This window comes from Schistocerca piceifrons, chromosome 11 (assembly GCF_021461385.2).
Source record: "Schistocerca piceifrons isolate TAMUIC-IGC-003096 chromosome 11, iqSchPice1.1, whole genome shotgun sequence".
In the NCBI taxonomy this organism is placed as follows: Eukaryota; Metazoa; Arthropoda; class Insecta; order Orthoptera; family Acrididae; genus Schistocerca; species Schistocerca piceifrons.
Window position 1 is genome coordinate 549076 of NC_060148.1, and position 24118 is coordinate 573193.

Sequence of the window (24118 nt, forward strand, 5' to 3'; positions counted from 1 at the left end):
TCACACTGCACTTTTTATGATAGTGTTGCAATTAACTGTGAAGCAGCAATACGGCCTGACGAGTGGTAAGCTGTGAGGTTCTGCTCGCTTATGTCGAGTGGCCCTGTGCCCTGTGCCCTACCCCTACACAAGGCATCCCCCCCCCACACAGGGAACTGCACGCGCGCACACGCACACCCACACGCACACCCACATGCACACCCACACCCACACCCACACGCACACGCACGCGCACGCGCGCACGCGCACACACCCACACCCACACCCACACCCACACGCACACGCACACGCACACGCACACGCACACGCACACGCACACGCACACGCACACGCACACGCACACTAAAACCTACATCTTTCACCTCCCCATCAAAAGGAACAGCCAACAATATGTTTCTGTAAATACATCAAAAGTGGCTAAAAATGAATACTTCATTACCAAACATCCAATCTTTTCTTCATAACAGACAAAATTCTGTAATTCTTCAGTTTCTCAACAGTAATTACTAAACAGTAATTACTATCATCAGTTATTTAATTTGTTATGCTGCAGAGCGAGTGACGGAGTGAACACAGCACGTACGTTACCTGCCGGTCCCTGAATTTCTTCGCGATTATGTACGAGTGTGTGCATTATCTTGTGTAACGTAGCATCAAGTGTCGTACGTGGTTCGGATACTTAATGTAAAGCAGTCAGTTTTTAGAATCTACAAACATTCTGTAATTCTCTCATTAAGACAACGAAACATGGGATTACTGATTATTTTCCATTTTTGTATTCAGAAAATACAAAGTGTGTAGAATGATTAACGTACGTTCAGAGTTGAGGATCAGTCACCGAGGGAAATTGCAATGCTTCGTGTGAGAAGCTGTACAGCAGTTACGGTGAGGATCTCGTGGCAAATGTACGGAACGAGAAGTACATCCAATCTGAACGTGCCGAGACACTTTTTATTATTCGCATCAGATTAGACCCTCAAATTTCCGACATGCACAATCTGCAATCTATGACGGACTGGCACTTTGTCCTACTTTATCAATTTGACAAACAGATTACGCACACTGTCTAAACTTCCGAAAACAGTTTTAATTCAATAATTATGTCAAGGGCGAAAAATATTACAGAAATCGACAGGAACACTGCTACAGCAAGAGTAAACTCCTGCTACAGCAGTAAACTGACAACAGTTTGGGTTGTACACTTCAATGCTGTGTAAGACTGGGTGAGAGGAAAGTAACTTTATTGATCAACTGTCACAATAGGAGCCCGAGGCCCCGCGAAACTCCGGTACACAGATTGCAGTACAACACGAGAGAGCAGAGCACGGAAGAGCCGCCTCAGTCCTCGTAGAAGCGCGGCAGCTCGCCGGCCAGCACCGTGTGTCGCTCCACGCCGGACTCTCCGATGGCCGCCAGCCGCACCACGCCGCCACTCGATCCGTCTCGCATCATGGCCAGTGTCAGGGCTGTGACAAAAGCAAAGCAAAATGCTGCAGGGGGACACAAACAGAATAAGTGACAAAGCAAAAAAATTTAGAATATCATTATTTACTGAGCAATTTACTCTCCACTAACTTTGTTAATGACAATACTTTTGCAATAAAACCACTCTGAGAAAAAGAATAGTTGATTTCTAAGCCTACACTGCTATTACGGATTTTGAAAAAGTTTTTTATGGAGTTTATTGAAATAAATTAGGGCAATAACTAATGAGTTATGAAACACCATTCCTGAAAAGAACAATCAGCAGCTTATATAATTATTGCTTGCAGCAGATAAGTAATCCAGGTAACTAAATGTGAGCCCCAGTTAGGTGTATATTGGCAAATCTAAATATGTAAAGAATACTATCAAACTTTGATTACATAAAGTTATGGAACAACAAAGTAAATACCCAATACAGACCACAATTGTAATTAACGACAAAATAATTCAACAAGTGGCATTTTAAGTAACTGGTCTCCAGCAAAAGTTGCAGTTATCGTACACACAAAAAATGGCATAAACTTTGATCGATACACGGAACAATAAAGAGAGCAGTCATATGCAAAACACGGAAAGTTACAAAAGTGCAATTTTACAATGCTCTGGAATGCCATCGATATTGTACAGAAGTGAGAGCTGGATAAATAAAAATAAAGATGACAGCAAGATACAAGCAGCAAAGATGAGGTCGTTGAGGAGAGTTGAGGGCTGCTCAAATGAGAAATTAAATTATCCAGAATGGGGACGTACCAAGCACTATTAATGAGGAGGTAATGAAATACAGACACATGTGCAAATAAGTGAATATAATGCGGGGCAAAAGGTTACCCAGCAAAATCCTGAACTGGAGACACTCCCTGAACACAGCATGGCACTATTCCGAATGCTGCTACACTATGCCTGCTGAACACCTAACTATTTTTCCTTCGTATTTCAACTGTGTAGCTAAACTTACTGTGCGTATATTTAGTGTTTCTGAACTCTGCTGCACAACTTCAAGAACGGATTCCTCATACAACAAGAACAAAAGAAGTCTAGTAAACGTGAGCTCTAAAATGCATACTTCAAGAGGTATGAGAACTACTTTGGTAGAAGAAATGTTTCACAGCAGCAAAGGTGAGCATGTACTCTTAGCTCTTAAAGGTATGCTCTTTACTGGCCTTTTTTCCTCATTTTGGTCCATACTTTCAAAATATAGTAGGGAAAGTGCTTGCAGTGAAAGAGGTTTATTTCACGAAGAACTGATCATACACTGAGGGTATGAATTTTAGAGTCCATGTTTACTACACTTTTTCTTCTTCCTATTACACTGGGAATACATTCCTGAAGTTTTGCTGCCAAGTTTTGAAACACCCTGCATTACGTGCACTTGAAATTTTTGAAATACCGTATATGCAATATTTCTCATTAATTTATTATTCAAGTGGTAGTTTTCAATCCACTACATACAGTGGTACATTTCATTTTCCTGGAAACCCTGTTAACGAAGAGTAACTGATAATTGAAATTACAACTACAGCCTTTAATGGAGAAATTTAAGGGAGCTATTCGAGTTTTGACGAGTTGACACTGCCACTTAAAGCTCTGGGACCGTTCTTTATAGTAACCTTTTTTGTTTTCCGAAAATGAACTTACAGGCTATCTGTAATTGAAAGTTGGTCACATCCAAATTGCCTTTTGCCAATTGAGCCACTGCACTTGTTAGATTCCAGGATTTAATGTTACACATTTATTACATTCAGTTAAGTCAGTAAGAATTTATAAAAATTCACACAATTCCAAATAAGACAACTTTACTTGTAAACTGATATTTCACGCAGAGGCATAAAGTAGTTCTGCAATTTCTTTTTATTTGCTTAACCAACCATATTTTAGTTAAAGCAAGTTCTTGTTGAAACCTATAGTGCATCTGCTCTAGTGAATTTTCAACCTCAGTTTTATAAACAAATATGAAATTTCAAAAACCCTAAAATACTTTTACACATTCTCTGTATACTTTGCACCACCCAAAAATCTCTAGTCTGTGTTGAGCTACTGAAGCAAGTCACCACTTAGTTACAAGTGTCAATATACATGCAAAGCAATAAGAGACTGTGTCAATTACATTATTCTAGAATTCATAAAACCTTACAGTGATTCTATTAACTTCCACTGATGAATGTGATCCACAAATTACAGGTTGCTATATTTACAACAGGCTGATGCAAATAAAGGACACTTACTGACTGAAGGGTGAACCGGCAGATGCCCAATGCCTATTTTCCCTTATCGGTCCTCCTCCCCAGCTCCTAACTGCACTATTCATTTCATTGCTCTTCCTTTTAATCCATATCTCGTCCTCACTCTGTGCTGTCATCTCCAGACTCGAGCAGACTCGATGCTCCTGTGCTGCCAATTTTCCTGAAGTGGAGTTACAGTGAGCAATTCTCTCATAATTTTAAAAATTATGAAGCATCAGCTTGTCAATCATCATGTCGCTTTACAAAAATTGAAAGACTGCTTACGGTCCCTTCTTCCTGCTCCACCTCCTCAGGCATCTTCAATCCTAATTAGTCTTCTGTCCTGAACACGAGAACAGTCACCGTACTCAATCGTCGACAAAAATATTAAAACACCGTTTAGTGTCAAATTATCAACTGAGGAATCGAAGAGTGTTCTTTAGCAGATCTGATTCGACTTTCTTCAGATAGCCCCTTTGCAGTGGTACAAAAACCAAGATTTTGTCAACATGCTACATCTACTCACAAGTATTACAGTGAAAGTTTTAAAAGATTTGCATGGCAGAGGGGGGACTACGAAAAGAGATACTATAGAGTAACAGGAATAGCTGAGACAAAACGAAATTCTCTCTTCACAAGTGACAATTATTGAATCCACAGTAATACAGTTCTTGGGTACTCTGTTACTCGTGAACAAGATTTCTGAGATTAAAAAGGAAACATTTTTATTCGAGGGCACCAAATTACCCGTACCACTTTCCCCACAGGATCAGTATCGTGCAGAACTTTTTTTTATGCAACACAACAATACGGCTGAGTATGCATGTAGTAGGAGAGTAGCATCCCTCTCACCTTTTGCAGTAGATAAGCCACACGTGTGAGTCTTTAACGTTATCTGTGTGCATATGTCAATAAAGATGCTGATCTACACGCAATCTGAGAATTTTCTCCAATTTATTTTCCTGTTTAGGCACATTTAAATTAAATACAATGCTTTCTCTTTTGCTATTATGAATTAGCCTGAAAGCTGGAGGTACACGTGTCTACTGCCACTGCTACATTCAGTCACAACACACGCAGATGGGTATTCGTCTAAGAGCAAGGCAACTACTCTGGAATTTACACTAATGTGGCCGGCAGAGGATTCGTCCGACCGGTGGGCAGGGAGCAGAGTGTAGTCGGTATGCTGGGTTGGGTAAGACCAAGCAAACACTTTCACATTCTTTCTCAGCAGTCCCACTCTCTAACAGCGAGTGGGAAAAATGGACACTAATCATTCTGCGCATTCTAAAATGATCATTTCTCCCTACGCAGGTGGCTGTCGACAAAATATTTCGACATTCGGAGAACATCGGGGATTAAAATATCACGAAAAGATCTCACTGCAACACCTTCGGTTTAACATTTGCCCCCTAAATCGCATATCATGACAATACAATACGAGCTACCTATTTTCAACTGTTTTGTCCTCTGTCAATCCCATCCGCAAAGAGCCTGTACCACACAGCGACCCAGAAAATGATTCGGAGGTCAGTATTGCGCAGGTTTTGAAGAGGATCTGAATCGGAACTTTTTTTACGGCTACTTAGAGTCGCCATTTGTCTCGCAAATACCGAACATACTTCATACCACAGGTCTCGACCGTTGCCTACAAACTATAGTATGGGCACCCCACCTGTTGCATCTTCTAAGCATTCTGTGAGTAAAATACAGTGCTGGTTTGCCTTTCCCACTACATTCTCTATGTGACTGTTCCAATTTAAGTTGTAATTCCTAAGTATTTAACTGAATTGACAGCCTTTCGGTTTGTGCGACATGTTGCAACCAAAATTTAGCAGGACTCCTTTTAGTACTCGTTGGGTGACCTCAGACACGTCATTATTTAGGGTCAATTGCTACTTGTCACACTGCACAAATATCTTGTCCAAATCATTTTGCAATCAGCTTTGATCTTCAGGTGACTTTACTAGACAGTAAATAACAGCATCACCTGCAAACAATCTAAGATGGCGGCTTAGATTGTCACCAAAATCTTTCATACAGATCGGGAACAGCAGAGATCCCATAACACTTCCTGGGGAAACACCAGATATCACTTTGGTTATACTTTATGACTGTGTCAACTACTACAAACCCTTCCTGATAAGGAAGGGCTCAACTGAGGTGGTAGTCCACAGGCACACTATTTGGTTAGATGCCACTTGAGGGGAACAGTGTTTAAAGCCATTTGAAAATCCAGAAACACGGAATCGACTCGAGATCCCTCGTCGAGGGGACGCACTACTTTGTAAGTACAAACAGCTAGTTGTGTATCACAAGAGTGATATTTTCTGAAACTCTGCTGACAGTTTTTCAATAGATCACTTTTCTAGAGGTAATTCACAACATTCAAACACAATATAAGTTCCAAAACCGTGCCGCAAATCGACGTTAGTGATACAGTTTTGTAATACGTCGGATTACTCCCACTTTATTTCCTGAGCAATGATGTAATCTGTACAACTTCCCAGTGTTTAGGTACGGTTCTTTCATTTAATGAGAAGTTTTATGCGATAGCTACATAGAGAGCTATTAAATCTGCATACTACGAAAGGAATCTAATTGGGACACAATCTGGACTCAAGAATTTGCCTTTATTAAGTGATTTAGCCAATTTGCTACACCGAGGACATCTACTACTCAGTTGCTCACATTTGCAGTAGTTTGGTATCATAATTCTGGAATATTTACTTTGGCTTCTTTGATGAACGAATTTTGCAAAAACAGTATTGCAAAACTCCCCTTTAGTGCCACCGTCACCGGTAACATTACCACCACTACCACGTAGTGAAGGCATCACTGTCTCTCGCCAACGGTGTACTTTACATAAAACCGAAATCTCTCCGGATTTCCCGCCAGATTTTGAAACAGTTCCATTGTGGACACTATTAAAAAGCATCTTTCATTAAAATCTAGGCTAAATTTCGAGCTTCAGTAAAATGTCGCCAATCTTTGAAATTTTGTGTTCTTTTAAATTTGACCTACTTTTTTCTTGCTTCTGCAACAGTGTTCTGACCTGCTTCGTATACTGTGGTATAGTCCCAAGATCACAGTGCCACACCAAAGTTGGCAACTTGCATCAATACCACAGGGGTTAGGTATGTGTCACTGCATTCTGCAACAATGAATGGGGAGCCCTGACGGAGCCGGGCCTCTCCCCCAGCTCCGCAGTGGCACTGCACGCAAATCTGTATAAAACCGAGCACGAACACGCCCTGCACAGTTCGCGATCTCCGATGAAGCAGTAGACGTCATCTGGTTAGAACACCAGTGCTATTCTAGTCTCACAGGGTGTATACATGGACAAGAAAAAAAAACTATTTTTATCTGGGATATTCTGGAAAAATCTGGGCATTTAAAAAAAATATATACTATACTCCGGGTTAAAGTACATTTTTCTGTATTTAGTGACAATATATTTTCCCTCAGAACTGTAGAAGATATCAATCCTTAGAATGGTAAAGGTTTTATACACAGGTGAAAAACTTTCCAGCACTCCCAGAAGAAGAAGACTAAGAAAAAGAAGATATCTTTAATGTGTGGAAACACTACGACAGTAAAAATATGAATTCACAGTAGTTTTGGAACGCAGAACAGTTAAATATAAGAAGTATGGTGCCCATGCTATGATACAGAAACAGAGACCATAGTAGTGCTCCAAATGTTCTGGCAGTGAACTTCGAATTCGGGAAAATATGGTGCAGCAATATATATTCTTGCTAGGTAAGTATTCTTTGGTAGATGATATTTTTCCATCAAGAAAAGCCAAGCTTTCACATACACTGATCGTCAAAAGTTTTTTGTTGTTTTTCCGAGCGTCTGGTTTGACAGGATCCTAAGAGCACAGCTTAAATTGCGGCAGCTGAATATTTCTGACAAGCACAGTTGTAAACTTCACTGCTGTGCACCAAACATTTCAAGGGTTATCTAGCTTAATACACGTTCCATTGAGCAATTTGACTTTTCCAAAGAAAAGGCGATTACATGTGAAATTACTCAAGACCTAGCATTTTTGTTTTAAGGATAATTATACTTTTTGCCATCATTATCGCATAATTTGTGATCTGTGAAAGAACTAAAATAAAAATGAAAAACTAACCTCTAATATTGGTCTTTTTTAGAATGTGTTACCCTTTGTGTTATATCAAATGCAAATGTGCCAGTAAAATTTTAAATGATTGCAGAAATGACCGGTCTTCCGGGTCTGAATTTTTTCTACGTGGCTGGTTCTCAATGTTTTTAAGTTTTAGAAAAGTCAAATGCTCCACGATTTAAGAAATTCATCACACATTCTCACATGTAATATAATTCGTCTTGTGTAAAAGGAAATTTACTTTGAAAGTAACACTTCTCAAAGCACTATTTGCAATATGTTCCCACTAAATGTTAAAAACTAAAACAGTGGTGCCATCACACTCATCAAAAGCAGTCTACTGTTATGAACTATTGAATAGTCTGTCTTAAAGCTTTTCACTCATTTTGCTGTCAGCAGACACTTGTATGTGCACTGTGTTCGGTTTCTGAATATGGCCCACTTTCTTTGCATCTTATGTTTTATTTCAGTGTTGTTTTCTAGTTTGTTTATTCTGCAGTAGCGACCACAGTCAGATTCTTTGTTAGAGTATCAGTTCTTACCAGCCAATATGACAGAAGTTTAACTGAAAACAAAATCAATAAAAAATTTCCAGATTCTTAAAAAAATTCTCGGGTATTCTCAATTTTCTCCTGAATGAAAATATTCGCGGGTTTTTCCCGTATTTTCCGGTGCTTGTACACCACGGTCTCAGGTGAAGCTGCAATTTTGTACATGTCAAACTTTTACTTCAAAGGAAGAATTTGTAACAGTGTGCATCATCAAGTGATGTTTTACTGTTAAAAGACAGCTGTCAATATTAACCCATTCCTGTGGGAATGTATTGTATAAAGTACCTCTTTCTATTGTTTTTGTAATAAAGTGAACTAATGGTGTCATATATTTTAGTTCAATCAGACATCTCCCACAGCAATCAAAGAATCCACAGTTACGAATGGGCGATTGTAATTTCTTCAGGTCACAAAATATATTAAGGGGGGCGGGGTGTCAGTTCCCCCTCTCATTAATTTATTTTTTGATAAATTTCTACATTGCTGTCAATCTCTTTCATTGAATTTTAGCCACATCGGCCCTACAGTTACACAGTTGGCCGAGTGTGGCCGATGCGTAGCCGACTGAGGACAGTGGATTCCCTGCGAGAAGAGCAAAGCTGTGGTCTCCTTTGCTGCCCTCAGTTTGTTTAGGGAGCCCAAGGCAAAACATGACAACTGACAGTGCAGAGTCGACTGAGGCTCCATTTCTGGAACCCCATTTCAAAATCGCCATTCCGGTAGCTAACTTTGCCGAGCAGTCGGCACGTTCACTTCCTCGGATCCTGACACGTCCAGGGGTCCAAACATAGGTGACCGACCGTACTGCTTTACGGAAGTACGAAACAGCGTCCCGGATAGTCGCGAATAACGGGTGACGAGGGTAGCACTTGTCTACAGCCTGAAACCTGCTCAGGAAATTGCTGCAGATCGAAAGCATCTTGACAGTGCAAAAATGAGCACGACTAAGTGCTCATTTGATGGCTTCCAATTCACCAATGAAGACACTGCATCCGTTCAAAGTTCACTGTATGTTGCACGTGTGTGCAACACAAAACCTGTTCGTCCTCCAACCATTGAGAAGTCTGTGTATACCACTTCCTAACCTGGAAATGTGTCGAGGACAGCCAGGAACTGGTGGCGAACACCACAGGATCACATGAATGTATCAGTCCAAAGGCTGAATTGACGCAGGTACAAGGTCGGGGTGTACGCCACGCTCCCTGTCGACAGGCGACAGTAGGGAAAGTTGGGGTTCAGAGCAGACGGTGTAGTCAAACTGCAACTGAAACCCGTGCTAGGTTCTGTTGTGGGAAGTGTACCCCCTTCACTTAAGCTGGCGAAGATAGGGAAGCCACATCATCTGGGCATCAAACACCAGTGCCGAAAAGTGGCAAGTAGCTACTACATTGGATAATTAGTCATCGAGGTACCCCCTTTCCCTTGACCTCTCTGGTCCTTTTCCTTCACCTGTATTCCTTCCCCTTCAACTATTCTGCCAGAAGAATCAGCTGCTGGCTCCAAAAGCTTGTAAAAGTAAGTGTGTGTGTGTGTGTGTGTGTGTGTGTGTTCCCCTGCCACCACTTGGCGAGTAGATTTTTTTATCTATCCATTTACATTACATTGTATCAATATTTTATTATTTTCGTTGGTATGATGAACGTAGCTTCTAGTGTCTACACCAATGACAGTATCTTCATCACCTTTGTGATTTTTTTTTTTTTTATTCCAGCTTACTGCCATAAGCCAGTACTACAGAAGGATTCATAAATCTCACAATCATATCTGTAAATAACTTATTAAGCATGCTATGAAGTCTGAATTACTGGCTCTTCTCTCTGAAGGAATACATTTGTTCTGGTAAAACACAGAAGGTTGTTATTACAACAGAAAAGAAAATATAGCTCAGTTACTGGCTCATTTAGAATAGGGCGCACTCTAGATGAGTGAGAGTTGTTTACTTTTTTTTTTTAAAGCTTCCTCATTGAAAAATTTTGAAAGCAGCCCCACTGTTCAATTTTTCTTTCTATTGATTGAAGCAAGAGTGTTATCCTGAACAAAATGACTTCAGTATCTTATTGGGGTTAGTGCCATATATATATATTTGACAAAGTTTGAAATTAGATTGTCTCTTTGAACTCTGATGGAGAAAGTAGAAAATGTCCATTACAAATTCTTCAGCATCTTTTCGTGAAGCCAAATGAAGCAGGTGGCAGGAATAAGACTAAATTCTCATGTGTGGTTGGACTTCTTTTCAAAAATAAGCAACTCCTTTCGTATGTCCCACCACCATTATATCTGTATTATCACCTGCTTCACCAGTGGATTCCTTTTATTAGCAGTTCACTACTCAAGAGATTAAAAATTTCTTCCCCAGTATTTAAACTTTATTCCAGCAACAATAGTATTGTAAACTGCATCTTTCCCCGTTTAACATCAAAGTAACAACAATTGGATACAGTTTCACATCTTTAATGCCTGTGCTGCCATCAGCTGCAAGAGGAAAGGGGTTTATTTTCTTGTAAGTATTATACTACATCATTCTATGTTCCAGACGACAAAGAATTTAGAACTGCATTTGTTTTAGTTCCTCCACAACTGTATTTTTTAGCAGTCAGGATCAGGAAACTTTTTTGAACAGTTGTGGAGTATGATATACACGGGAAATTGGCAGGCCACAACAACAATAAATGAACTACAAAGCATTTCAGCATTGGTGACAGTCTTCCTCATCAGGTTTTGTTCCAAATGACTGACACATTTGAAGACTTAACGTTTATAAGCCTACATGTACTTTTAGACATAACACAGTAATCATCATGATTGGCATGCTTTATAGAAATGTCTCATGAAAATGCTGTACAAAACACACGGTCCGATTTCTTTGATTTTCACCAAACATGGCAATTCTTAGCTATACCATTTCTGTCCAGTTCCACATTTCTTCATTACACTGCCATTAACTGTACTAACACTTTGGTGTTCCACAATATTACTGTCCGAAGTCTGTGCAGCATTTATCTCACTTTCACTTGGTATATCTTTCACACTGTTTAACTTTGCATTATTTTTTTGTCAGGCTTTTCTTTAGGGACACTTAACAGCTGGTGAAGAAACAAGAGTCCAATTCCTCGCACTTTTAACAAACTATTAAAACTTTCCTTAGCTGCTAACACATTGTTTTTGAATTCTAAATGGACAAATATTACCACCGAACACAATGTAAAAATTACCGAAAATATCAGTGGTCTATACACAATGCACACAATGGAATCCTGGCGTATTTCCGTGCATGCCCACTAGATGGAAATACCCTGATCACTGGAAATACTGTGTGAAACTCTAAAGGGCCCGATTTTTTGTAGACTCACTCATTCGAATTAAAAATTTCAGAGAACTTGGGACTCCTATTTATTAAGTAACTGTTTTTGTTATTTATTACATAATTTTTGTTTTCTTATGTAACGATCAGTGAACTATGTTCTGGACACACGTGCACATTATCACCGCTTAGTAGTCGCGCGCAGATTCACAGTCGGTTACAACATCTGCACGAGAATGACGTGTCAACCTATTTTCTTAGTTCCACCACTAGCCGGCTATCACACTAGACTTTTGCATCAAAATCATTTGTAGACAGGTTTACTACATTTACTCTGCAAAGAAAGCATTACAATTTATAAAACACTGCACTAATTATGTCAATTTCTGTAATTTTTATTACCTCTCCTTAACTCCGAAATGAATGTGATAAAACCATAATTATTACAGATAATCTGTAATATTTGGCAGCTACAAGCCAAGTATCAGGGGGAGTAGCTCTCTGCTCGTTGCTCAGCCCGACGTTCTTCCCACGGCACAGCCAGGGAAGGAAAGCTACCGGTGGCGAAGAGACTGCCGGGGCCACGTGACCGACAGCAGGAGAAAGCTTCATCCACTTTATACGTAAGTCATCCACTGCCGAGTCGCCGAACGGGGGCTCTTCCTACAGGCGCCACCCAGCCTCGCCAACGGCTACCCGGCGAGTAATCGGTCGCCCGGAGTCCCCGTGCCCAGGTCACTGAGGGTACGTACCGCTCAGCAGACGCGGGGAGCTATCAGCTCGGACACCGACAGTGCGGTCTCCGTGTGCAGGTACTCGGCAGCTCATCCGCGACGGGACGGCTATCGTGCCGGGTTCTGGGTGTACTACCTTATCGGACAGGAAGAGTGCTAAGGTGGGAAGGCACAGAGGTTAGACACACACTGGGTGATCTTCCCTGCACAATCTGCACTTCTGAAAAATTTGGAAAAGTGGTACCAGATCAAACCCAAAAACTGAACCATGTATTTATTAATGAGAAGGTGTAAAAAGTACCGGTAATGAAATAGAAAACCAGGGTCCTAAATTGTGTACCAGGTCCGAGGGGGTCTACACCTGGAAAGATGGAAAGGCAGAGGGAGGGAGAGGCTCGCAGCACAGAAAGGGAAGTAGTGCTGCAAAGGCTGCGGCCCCACGGTAGCCGAGCACGTACTCGCAAAAGAGTGGAGACCCGTGGCTGCAACTAGTTGTTCAAAATAATTTTATGAGAAAGCATCACCCACTTTGAACACGTATTTTCACCAACATATTGAGGGCAGACTGAAGGCACCACAGAGTATAATTGCGTGAGAGTTTTCCGTTTGAAATGAGATTCAAGTCTTCTTTGAACTGTTAAGCAACTGTGTAAAAGAAACCAAATATTTATTTTTGTTGTCAAGCACGATCTCAATCCATACTAACTACTACTGTTTCTCCTACGATACGACTACAGCTAACGGCAAAGAAGATGCCACCACCAACAGTGATGTACCCTTTCTACACAACATTACTCTTTCACAAAAAAATCAGCTGAACGAATCTCTGGCTTTACCCAGCTTTCAGTACCTACAATGACTTCTGCTTCAGTGCTTTCTTTTAGCACCTGGAGCTCTGTTCTTTTCCAACGACTACAACGCTTATCTCGGCAATTCAGGTGGTGTTGCCTAGACAATACAATCTCTTGAGTCATTCTGGAAGGTAGATTATACACACAATAATCAGAATGTGTCCAATAACAGAGCCCTGAAGAACTCCTTTTGTAACAGGAACAGGATCTGATCTCTGGTTATTTGCACACACTTACTGTTCTCTACTGCTTAGGCACAATTGCAGGAGGAGGCCGTTCTACCGTACTCCACAGTTTCTACTTTAGTCGTGTTATTAAGATACTGTGGGACACTGAATACACAAGAGAAAGAGTGAATATTTCTTTTACAATTCTGTAACTTTGTGCACAGACTGGAAGTAACTGCAACCATTTGTGATTACCTGTCGATTGGCTTTACAGTGAACTAAAATTGGTCAGGAGAACATTATCTGTATTCTCAATTAAAAAATAAAATTCATTGTCTAAGCTAAAATTTGACATTTTTAAAGCACAAACAAAGAATTTTATCTCCAGCCTGTTGCCAAAGAGTGGAGAAACAATTGGGACACGACTGTTCGGTCGAGTGTACAGGTCTACCAAAACACAGCCTCGTAAGTACGGCACTATTGAAATACCAGCTCACAAAGTAGTGACTGCCAACTAACTGTGTCATGTCCGAGGATACGACAGAGGGGGGAAAAAAAGGAGGGTTCAGGTCTGTCTGAAATTCCAAAGCAGTTAGAAAATGCAGAAAGACAAATTTCCAATTGCAGCAAGTGATTGCACTCATCAGCACCAAACACAGTCAAGGGGCACCTGGAAGAGGTGCAAATTTTGGGACTGTAAGGATACTCTTAGCAGAAGAGTCAAGGGCCCGAATAAGACTCACTGCATTCAGACAACTTCTACAACGAAGGCTAATTCCACACATTAGGTAAAGCAAAGGATTCAACTGCTGGCACAACAGACGTCAGTGCCAGAGTTTGTGCGGTACGAGGAAACGGAAGCAGCAATCACTAGCAGCGCTGTAAAGTACGAACATCGTGAGCAGCACTCCACGTGAGAAAACAGACGTGAAACTGAGCTTACCCACGGCGGGCGACGAGTGATGCGGAGTCGGCAGCCTGACAGTCTGACTGCGAACTTCTTTTGTTATGAAAATCTAGAGTTTTTGAAGGACTGTGGTGGCACACGGTTCCTCCGTACCTGTTGCTGACCCAGCAGTTAACCGACACTTCACAGGCACTGGCCAATCTGAAGTGTGGTTACGGGGTGCCTTTGGTCAACCACATTCGGATCCCTCCCCTTCTTTTACTCTATGGGTAGGGATGTGCCTACCCTTTACACTAACAGATACCTCATTTGGTAGCAACAGTGTTCAGCTGAATCACTACTGCACTGGACAGATTACGCCGCAGTCTCCGAAAAACACTACTGAGACGGCAGCGGCAGGTTACTTACTGTTGGTAACGAACTGCAGGCACTCTTGGCGGGTCATGCCCGGCTTGAAGTTGGCATCCACATAGCCGTACACGTAGGTGCTGCCCGAGCCGCCGATGGTCACCGGCATGCGGACACACATCCCGCCGATCGGGACGGAGTACACCTGCGAACAGACGGAGGGGAGTAAGTGCGAGATTTCACTTAGCTGAGCACTTAGTCGTAAAAAACGCAGAGCCAAGTTTAGGTCTCACAGTCGAGACCGTGAACTCAGTAATACAGATATTCAAAAAGTGGCGCACCGTTACGCAAAATGTTTCTTTTTGCAGCACACAGATCTTTGCTAGATAATACATAAATGTGTGTTTGCAGCAAAAGAAAAGCCTCGTATAATTGTAATTTTCCACTGTCTGATACTCCATTCTGTTACGATTCCACACGATTTTGACTTTCTTTTGAAATTTGACAGCTGTTTCTAAGTTTGCACAGAAGCACGATCTTGCTGAAGTCTCTGAAGGTGGTCAACCGTAAAATCATCGTGTATTCCACCTTTAGTGGAACTCTCCAGCTGTTTGTATGCAGATTTTTGGATACCATCCTCACCATCACTTACAGTTTTCTGTAGTATGCTTAGTTTCTTCTTTAGTCTCAGTAATAACAGCTAAATTGTAGACTGTTTTAATCTGCCAGGAAGTTTCATATCAGCGCACACACTGCTGTAGAGCGAAAATTTCATTCTAGAAACATCCCCCAGGCTGTGGCTAAGTCATGTCTGCGTAATATCCTTTCTTTCAGGAATGCTAGTCCTGCAAGGTTCACAGGACAGCTTCTGTAAAGTTTGGAAGGGGGAGACGAGGTAATGGCAGAAGTAAAGCTGTGAGGACGGGGCGTGAGTCGTGCTTCAGTAGCTCAGATGGTAGAGCACTTGCCCGCGAAACGCAAAGGTCCCGAGTTCGAGTCTCGGTCCGGCACACAGTTTTAATCTGCCAGGAAGTTTCAGTTTCAGATCTGTCTCAAAGTAAGTTAAACAGCGGAGAGTTTACTTTTGATATCGTTTGTAAGTCTGGCAGATTAGCTCTCCGGTCTTCCCGTCTACTCCAAAGACTCGGAGTGTCTGTCGTACGCCCTCTTACACAGTGCGGCACAGCTACCGACCTCTAGAAGAGGCTGTCAGAAATGACGGAGGGATCTACCAGACAAACTGTTAAAAATTAGACGCCCAATTTAGGCCTAAACACTGTATTTCAGACACTTTCTGACCCTGAATAAAAAAAATTGCCTGGAATAAAAACAATACGAATGAAGAAATATCAGGTTCAGCGGAAAAAAAGGGTAAGGCTTAATTTAGCGAATATCAAGGGTGCTTAAAAAATATTTCTACATCTACATCTACATTTATACTCCGCAAGCCACCCAACGGTGTGTGGCGGAGGGCACTTTACGTGCCACTGTCATTACCTCCCTTTCCTGTTCCAGTCGCGTATGGTTCGCGGGAAGAACGACTGTCTGAAAGCCTCCGTTCGCGCTCGAATCTCTCTAATTTTACATTCGTGATCTCCTCGGGAGGTATAAGTAGGGGGAAGCAATATATTCGATACCTCATCCAGAAACGCACCCTCTCGAAACCTGGCGAGCAAGCTACACCGCGATGCAGAGCGCCTCTCTTGCAGAGTCTGCCACTTGAGTTTATTAAACATCTCCGTAACGCTATCACGGTTACCAAATAACCCTGTGACGAAACGCGCCGCTCTTCTTTGGATCTTCTCTATCTCCTCCGTCAGACCGATCTGGTACGGATCCCACACTGATGAACAATACTCAAGTATAGGTCGAACGAGTGTTTTGTAAGCCACCTCCTTTGTTGATGGACTACATTTTCTAAGCATTCTCCCAAGGAATCTCAACCTGGTACCCGCCTTACCAACAATTAATTTTATATGATCATTCCACTTCAAATCGTTCCGCACGCATACTCCCAGATATTTTACAGAAGTAACTGCTACCAGTGTTTGTTCTGCTATCATATAATCATACAATAAAGGATCCTTCTTTCTATGTATTCGCAATACATTACATTTGTCTATGTTTAGGGGCAGTTGCCACTCCCTGCACCAAGTGCCTATCCGCTGCAGATCTTCCTGCATTTCGCTACAATTTTCTAATGCTGCAACTTCTCTGTATACTACAGCATCATCCACGAAAAGCCGCATGGAACTTCCGACACTATCTACTAGGTCATTTATATATATTGTGAAAAGCAATGGTCCCATAACACTCCCCTGTGGCACGCCAGAGGTTACTTTAACGTCTGTAGACGTCTCTCCATTGATAACAACATGCTGTGTTCTGTTTGCTAAAAACTCTTCAATCCAGCCACACAGCTGGTCTGATATTCCGTAGGCTCTTACTTTGTTTATCAGGCGACAGTGCGGAACTGTATCGAACGCCTTCCGGAAGTCAAGAAAAATAGCATCTACCTGGGAGCCTGTATCTAATATTTTCTGGGTCTCATGAACAAATAAAGCGAGTTGGGTCTCACACGATCGCTGTTTCCGGAATCCATGTTGATTCCTACATAGTAGATTCTAGGTTTCCAAAAACAACATGATACTCGAGCTAAAAACATGTTCTAAAATTCTACAACAGATCGACGTCAGAGATATAGGTCTATAGTTTTGCGCATCTGCTCGACGACCCTTCTTGAAGACTGGGACTATCTGTGCTCTTTTCCAATCATTTGGAACCCTCCGTTCCTCTAGAGACTTGCGGTACACGGCTGTTAGAAGGGGGGCAAGTTCTTTCGCGTAGTCTGTGTAGAATCGAATTGGTTTCCTGTCAGGTCCAGTGGACTTTCCTCTATTGAGTGATTCCAGTTGCTTTTCTATTCCTTGGACACTTATTTCGATGTCAGCCATTTTTTCGTTTGTGCGAGGATTTAGAGAAGGAACTGCAGTGCGGTCTTCCTCTGTGAAACAGCTTTGGAAAAAGGTGTTTAGTATTTCAGCTTTACGCGTATTTGAGAGTTGTAGCATCACGTTTTAGTACCTGAATAGTGTAAATTCGCGTAGTCGTTAGTCTTCTGTTTTTGTTTTGAACGGCCAGTGTCGGTTGGTCAGTCAGTGTGCTCCCTGCCGCCGTTGGATAAGCAGCTGAGCAGCAAGCCGTATACTCCTAGCTCACTCATTTGTTACATAGTTTAATTCTTAATTTCTTTGCGTGTTTTTGGAACTTGCATTGTTTAATTCATAAATTTCGGGCGTATTATAGTATTTGAGAGTTGTAGCATCGCGTTTTAGTACCTGAATAGTGTAATTTCGCTTAGTCTCCTTCCGCCGCCGAGCAGTGTCAGCAGTGCGCAAGTAGCAGCATTACTGCATTTACTAGGCAATCTTGTATTTTAATAACCGTTTAAATTTTGTCGATTTGTTTGCGCTCTCTGTAGATTAGTTCAGACGTTTTTTGCAAAACAGTTTTTAGCATGGATAGGGACTGCAACTGCTGTGTTCGGATGCAGGCTGAGTTGGCATCCCTTCGCTCCCAGCTTCAGGCAGTGTTGGCTTCAGTCACACAACTTGAGGCTGTTGTCAATGGGCATCACTGTGGGGGTCCGGATGGGGGTTTGTCGGGGACGGCCAGCTCGTCCCACGCATCCCCTGATCGGACTACGACTGTGGTTGCCCGGGATACTGCCCGCATTGAGGCTGATCCCTCACCTGTGGTAGAGTGGGAGGTCGTTTCAAGGTGTGGCAGGGGGCGAAAGACATTCTGGAGGGCTGAACGGAAAGCCTCTCCAGTTTGTCTGACGAACCGGTTTCAGGCTCTGTCTCAGGCTGATACTGATCTTCGGCCTGACATGGCTGCTTGTCCTGTTCCAGAGGTTGCCCCTCAGTCTGCAAGATCCGGGCAGTCGCAGAATTTGACAATTCTGTAATTTTCAAATACTGCAAAATCAACACACACATATATCTCACAAATTATTAATGAAAATAAAACATAGAAACAAAATCCAGTTACATTATTAAATGTGAGGCCAGTCCTCAGTGTTTTACCTAATTTTCAGGTCGAAATTACATATTTACCTGGACTAATTTTTGTTGCACATGACATCAAGTTATACTCTACTACAGTCTTTTTGACAATTCTGTAAGTTGTAAGGCCTCCAGAAATTCCTCCCTTGCTGCTGGCCATCATTATTCTGCGCTACGCTGCATCAATGCGAGACAACCTCGAGGTTGTAAGAAATACTTGCCGCAGTGCTCTTCAAACAACTTTTACAGGAGGGTAATGTTGCAATCGCAATGGGAAATGGACCTGTGGCTCACAAACCCATCCGCTGTAAAGGAGGCTACTGAGGTCGGCAAGCCCACGAGATGGCACAAAACTGTTAAAACAATCTGATGCACTCAATCATTCTTTACGCAACTCCAGCAAAGTGGCTCCTTTCATTTCTTTCTAGTAACTAACAATTCGTCACCAATGTAGTTTGAGAATTCCCTGGGACTTCCCTGACTTTTTCAAAAAATTCGATTTTCGTGATAATTCCCAGTTTTCCAGGCTAATTACCACACGGTGTGTGTGTGTGTGTGTGTGTGTGTGTGTGTGTGTGTGTGTTGCGGGCACCCAATGGCAAGGTTGGCAGTGGCCTTAAACACATTAAAAGAAACAAATGTGGATAAAACACCAAAATGTTAATATACACGCTATGGTAATGAAGAAATATTAAAATGCAACAATGGAAAATCTAGGATAGAATGTAAAAGTACTACGAAAAGGATAGTTGCTACTCACCATATAGCACTGATGCTGAGTCGCAGAAGGCTGTCAGAAAGATGTGCTTTCAGCAAACAAGGCCTTTGTCGGACCAAGGCGCAGAGAGGGTGGGGGCAGCTAGGTGCAGTCGGGAGGTTCGACGGAGGGCAGGTGAGGGTTAGCAGGAAAGGTGGACGACAGTTTAGTGCTGGAATGGGAATAGGGAAGGGGCTAGAGAGTAAGGACAAAGACTAATGAAGGTTGAGCCAAGAGCTTTACAGGAACACCTGTGCAATTCAGAAAAACTGGTGTCTGTGGGTATGATCCAGATGGCACAGTACGTGAAACAGTCATCGAAACGACATTCTTCGTGTCGGGCAGTGTGTTCAGCTGTTTCTCGCTTACAGTTTGTCTGCGGCCATTCGTGTGGACGGACAGCTTGTCAGTTGTGGTTCCCACGTAGAATGCAGCACAGTGGTTGCAGCTTAGCTTTTAGATCACACGACTGTTTCACAGGTAGCCCTGTCTTTGATGGGATGGGTCATGCTAGTGACCTGAATGGAGTAGGTAGTGGCAGGAGGAAGTACAGGCTAGGTCTAATAGAGGGATACGAGCCACGAGGTGAGGGGTCGGGTGCAGGGGTCACGTACGGACGGACGGACGAGAATATTGTGTAGGTTCGGTGGGCGGCGGATATCACTGTGGAATGAGTGGGAAGGATACTGGGTAGGACATTTCTCATTTCAGGGCACAGTGAGAGGTAGTCGAAACCCTGGTGGAGAATGTGATTCAGCTGCACCAGTCCTGGGCGGTACTGAGTCATGAGGGGAGTGCTCCTCTGTGGCCAGAGGATGGGACACACACACACACACACACACACACACACACACACACACACACACACACACACACACACACACACAGAGAGACAGACACACGGCTGGGAGGGTAATTACAGTCTGCGAACGCCTCAATGAGACCGTAGGTGCCTTCCTCTGTCCACATCAAACCTACCATCCACCAGCAATACCTCCACTTCGACAGCTGTCACACATTCCATCCCGAAAAGCCCATTCCATACAGCCTATCCACCCGCAGCCACCTCATCTGTAGTGACGAGCAATCTCTTTCGGCCCACTGGTCGGAAAATAAAAAGCAGTTCAATAAAATGTGGTGCACAGTGACCTGTACACCACATATCACCACACATCAGCTGGTCCTCTTACGGAGTAAGGAGCTACACATCGAGGGGCTGTGGCCTATGCAAAGACGAGTAAGAAAGACCTCGTCGCGTCAATGTGGCCAAACGGAGGCACGCCACGGCCGAGTTGTGGGCTTTACTACGTGGAGCTTATCGGTGGCCACTTCCAGCCACTCTTCTTCCCGTCGGTGCAGGACTGTACCTGAAAAGCAGGTGATAGCACGCAGATGGATGGCACACAAAGAACTGAGGTTCACGACACGCCTCCTCGGTTGCTAGATCTCCCCTCGCGTTCCCCACAACATTTGTGTGCCCCAGTAACCGGCAGAAGGACACCTTCCCCAATCGTCATAGCTGGAGGAGGGCAACCTGGATATTCTGGATTACTTTATCTGCTGGGTACAAATGTTCAAGAGAGTGAAGAATCAAAACAGACAAATTTAGCACTGGAAGAATGTCTCACCTGCTGCAATGTCCAGAAGATCGCATACAATTCCGCATCGAAAACAGTAAATTCCTGAGGCAGTCAGACCTCGAGGACACAATCTGGAAAAATGACAGAGCAACAAACGGAGCCCTCCTTGCTTAGACCGCATCTGTAAAGACAGCTACACAGTTGTGGTGGTCGTACAAAATGTTAGAAAATATCGAATTAAAAACAGAAGCAGGACTGCAATCTCTCCTCTACTGCACTAAATCTAAAATTACGCTGGGCCTCTATAGTAAACAGGGCGGAAGACTTAAAACCCTGGCTCGTAGACGGATGGAGAAAAGGCAATCCAGAGGTGAACGAGCAACAGAACGGTATGCGGACGGTCAGAGCTGCGAGGAACAGACACGCCCCACACAATGTGAGGAGTTTCCACCAGATGGTTAGTGGCAGTTCTCCTGCCTCAGCACAGAGACTGGGTGTGGGAACGGTCCTACAAGCGCCTGTGGCCAGCCGAATCCCCCCCCACAGTTGACAGTGTCAACACTCTTCAAATGTGAAGTCCCGACCGATCCACACACTGTGCACCCGTAGTCCACCTGTGAACCCGAAAGCCCTATAAAACTGGAGCAGACACGCGCTCTCTGCTCCCCGAGACCTGTGGCTAAGGCACTTTAAGATATTCACTGCCTTCAGCACTTTGGCTTTCAGTTCTCTCAAGTGTGGCAACCACAATTTGGGGTCAGAAATGAGGCTCCGAAACCTCACAGAGTACCTAAAATGTAGGATGGTGCCCCTCATCAGCAAGACAGGTAAATTAAAAATATAACTAGAATCATTCCTCTAACTTCTGCACTGTAAGTTGCAACTGACGGCTCACTATTGCAACACCGGAAGAGGAAAAGGAAACAGAAAAATCTTCCACAAATAAGGAGCACTATACAGAACTCCTCAATGTAGACTACGGCTATGGCAAAGAGGGTAACACTTAAAACACTTTCCCGAGTGACACCATTCTCCTGCTCAAAACGATCGGTCAGCGAATCACCAACTCTGGTCCTAAAACGCCACCTAGACAGGAAAAACTGTACAAAAAATTGGGGAGGTGGCTGCAAAAGCCCCACTCATGCAGTTGTGCAAGAATACGGTGTCCCCAAGTAGTATCGTACATCTCAGACGTATCTAAGAATATGCCAATACAGTGATATTTGCATAGAAAAGCCCAATAAATAGCTGCCTCTAGCAGGCTAAAGTTGTCGACAGTGGACCGAAATCTCTGGAATTCAACTGAGTGGCTAACGAGTTGCCCCAGTCTCTAATATCCCGACCAGACGACAGTCAACCGTTCGCGCTGAGATCTTTCCCACGCAGCTCATTAAGGCGATACTCCGATAACTACTGACATATGTCGACCTTTCCCGGTTCGAGAGGAAAGTATCGAAAGTGACTGTCTGCACATGTTGAGGAAGTTAACTGTCTGTGATAGATTAAAAGATTAGAGAAGGGTTTCCTTCGATGGAGTTCACAAATGAAACGTGCAGTACTGGATTTGGTTGTGATTGGGTGCAGTATCACTAGCCTCCCACTTGGAGAAAGGGTAGTTTGTTGAGTCTTAAGTCCAGTTTTCCCCTCTCTACAGTTGCATTGTAGCAACAACATACTGGATCCCGGATAGCACTGGCAACAATTCTCTGCCAGAGTCTGAGCAATGTGTCTGAGCACAGTTTGGAGACATCCCCGTTTCAGCACTACTGCTATTGGTAAATGACTGCATTTACCAGAAATCATCCTGACGGCTTCCCATACTTTTTCAGAATAGGTGGAACAGTCGATAGAGTCCAGGAACACTCGCCACAACATTTTCTCGCTCTCCCCGATTACTCGCAGAGCCTCGGCACTCGCGAATGTAAAAACTAGGAGGTTTTCAGCTGTAGGGCAGCATTTATACTGTTGCAGAGCCACAAGCCTGTCCCAGATGGCCGAACGGCACTCACCTGTCCACCGCGGTACAGGTCACCTCCTGAGACGACCCGAGGACTTCGGCACGGATAACTCGGCAGCACGACGGACCACTAATGCGATGTGGTGGTCCACCCGTTCCCGGACACTGTTGCAATGTTCGAATGTGGCCAGCTGGCTGAACTGCTTCCAGTTAGCCCCGGTGACCACCCACATCGGTGGCTTCTCTTTCAGGTAGTGCTCCATCCAGTAGCTGAAGGTGGGGTGGGAAGTGGTCACCGGAACGAAGGACGTCAACGACCTCCCACCGAACGGCGTCTGCGAGGGCCGGAGAGCGATAAGAGAGGTCGACGGCCGAGAATGCCCCGTTAGCGGAGCAGAAACGGGAGTACCCGTGTCGACGGCCAGCTCTCGAGTCGTCACGGGGCTCTCCGAAACCCGAACCCGAGGGTCGGGAGAGGTCGAGCCCCACGAAATACGGCGGGCACCGAAGTCTCCCAGTAGGAGAAGTGGTCGCAGGAGTTGTTCTACGAGATCTAAGAGAGCCTCACAGTGTACTGCATTACGTGGAGGTAGGTACAGGGAGCAAACAGTGGACCTCCGACACCCACGAATTTCGACAAACTGCTCGCAGGTCAGCAGCCGGGGGAAGGGCGAAGGAGTGATGCGTGTTACTGACAAAAACGGTAACCCCCAGCATCTACTGTCCCCACTCAGCTCATCCTTTCGGTGAGGGGTATAGCCCCGTAGCGTAGGACTGTCCGTGGCTTTAAAATGTGTTTCTCACAGACACAGGCACACGGAGCATTCCCGCAATAGCAGTTTCAGTCTCTCCCCGTGTTTCCCGAACCCACTAATGTACCACTGTAATACGGGAGCTAACTATCAGGGAGGCTGCACTTTCACTCTGCCTTTCCACCGGGGAGGGGAGCTCCTAACAGGCGGAGGCTCAGTCTCGGGGTGAGAACACTGCCCCACCAGTTGTCGAGCTCCGTCAGTTCTACCGAAGAGTCGAGAGACACATTTGATAGTACGACATCGATGT

At 43.7% G+C, this 24118-nt stretch overlaps 1 protein-coding gene across 1 annotated transcript in view; it reads right to left on the reverse strand.

Moving 5' to 3' along the window:
- Positions 1-1224: 1224 nt before the first annotated feature.
- LOC124720073 (proteasome subunit beta type-6) overlaps positions 1225-24118 on the reverse strand; it is a 43236-nt gene continuing 20342 nt past the window's right edge. The window contains exons 4-5 of the mRNA XM_047245341.1: positions 14756-14900; positions 1225-1466 (exon numbers count right to left, since the gene is read on the reverse strand). Coding sequence (XP_047101297.1) covers positions 1339-1466; positions 14756-14900 — 273 coding nt within the window. The 3' untranslated portion in view covers positions 1225-1338. The remainder of the gene's footprint in view (positions 1467-14755; positions 14901-24118) is intronic.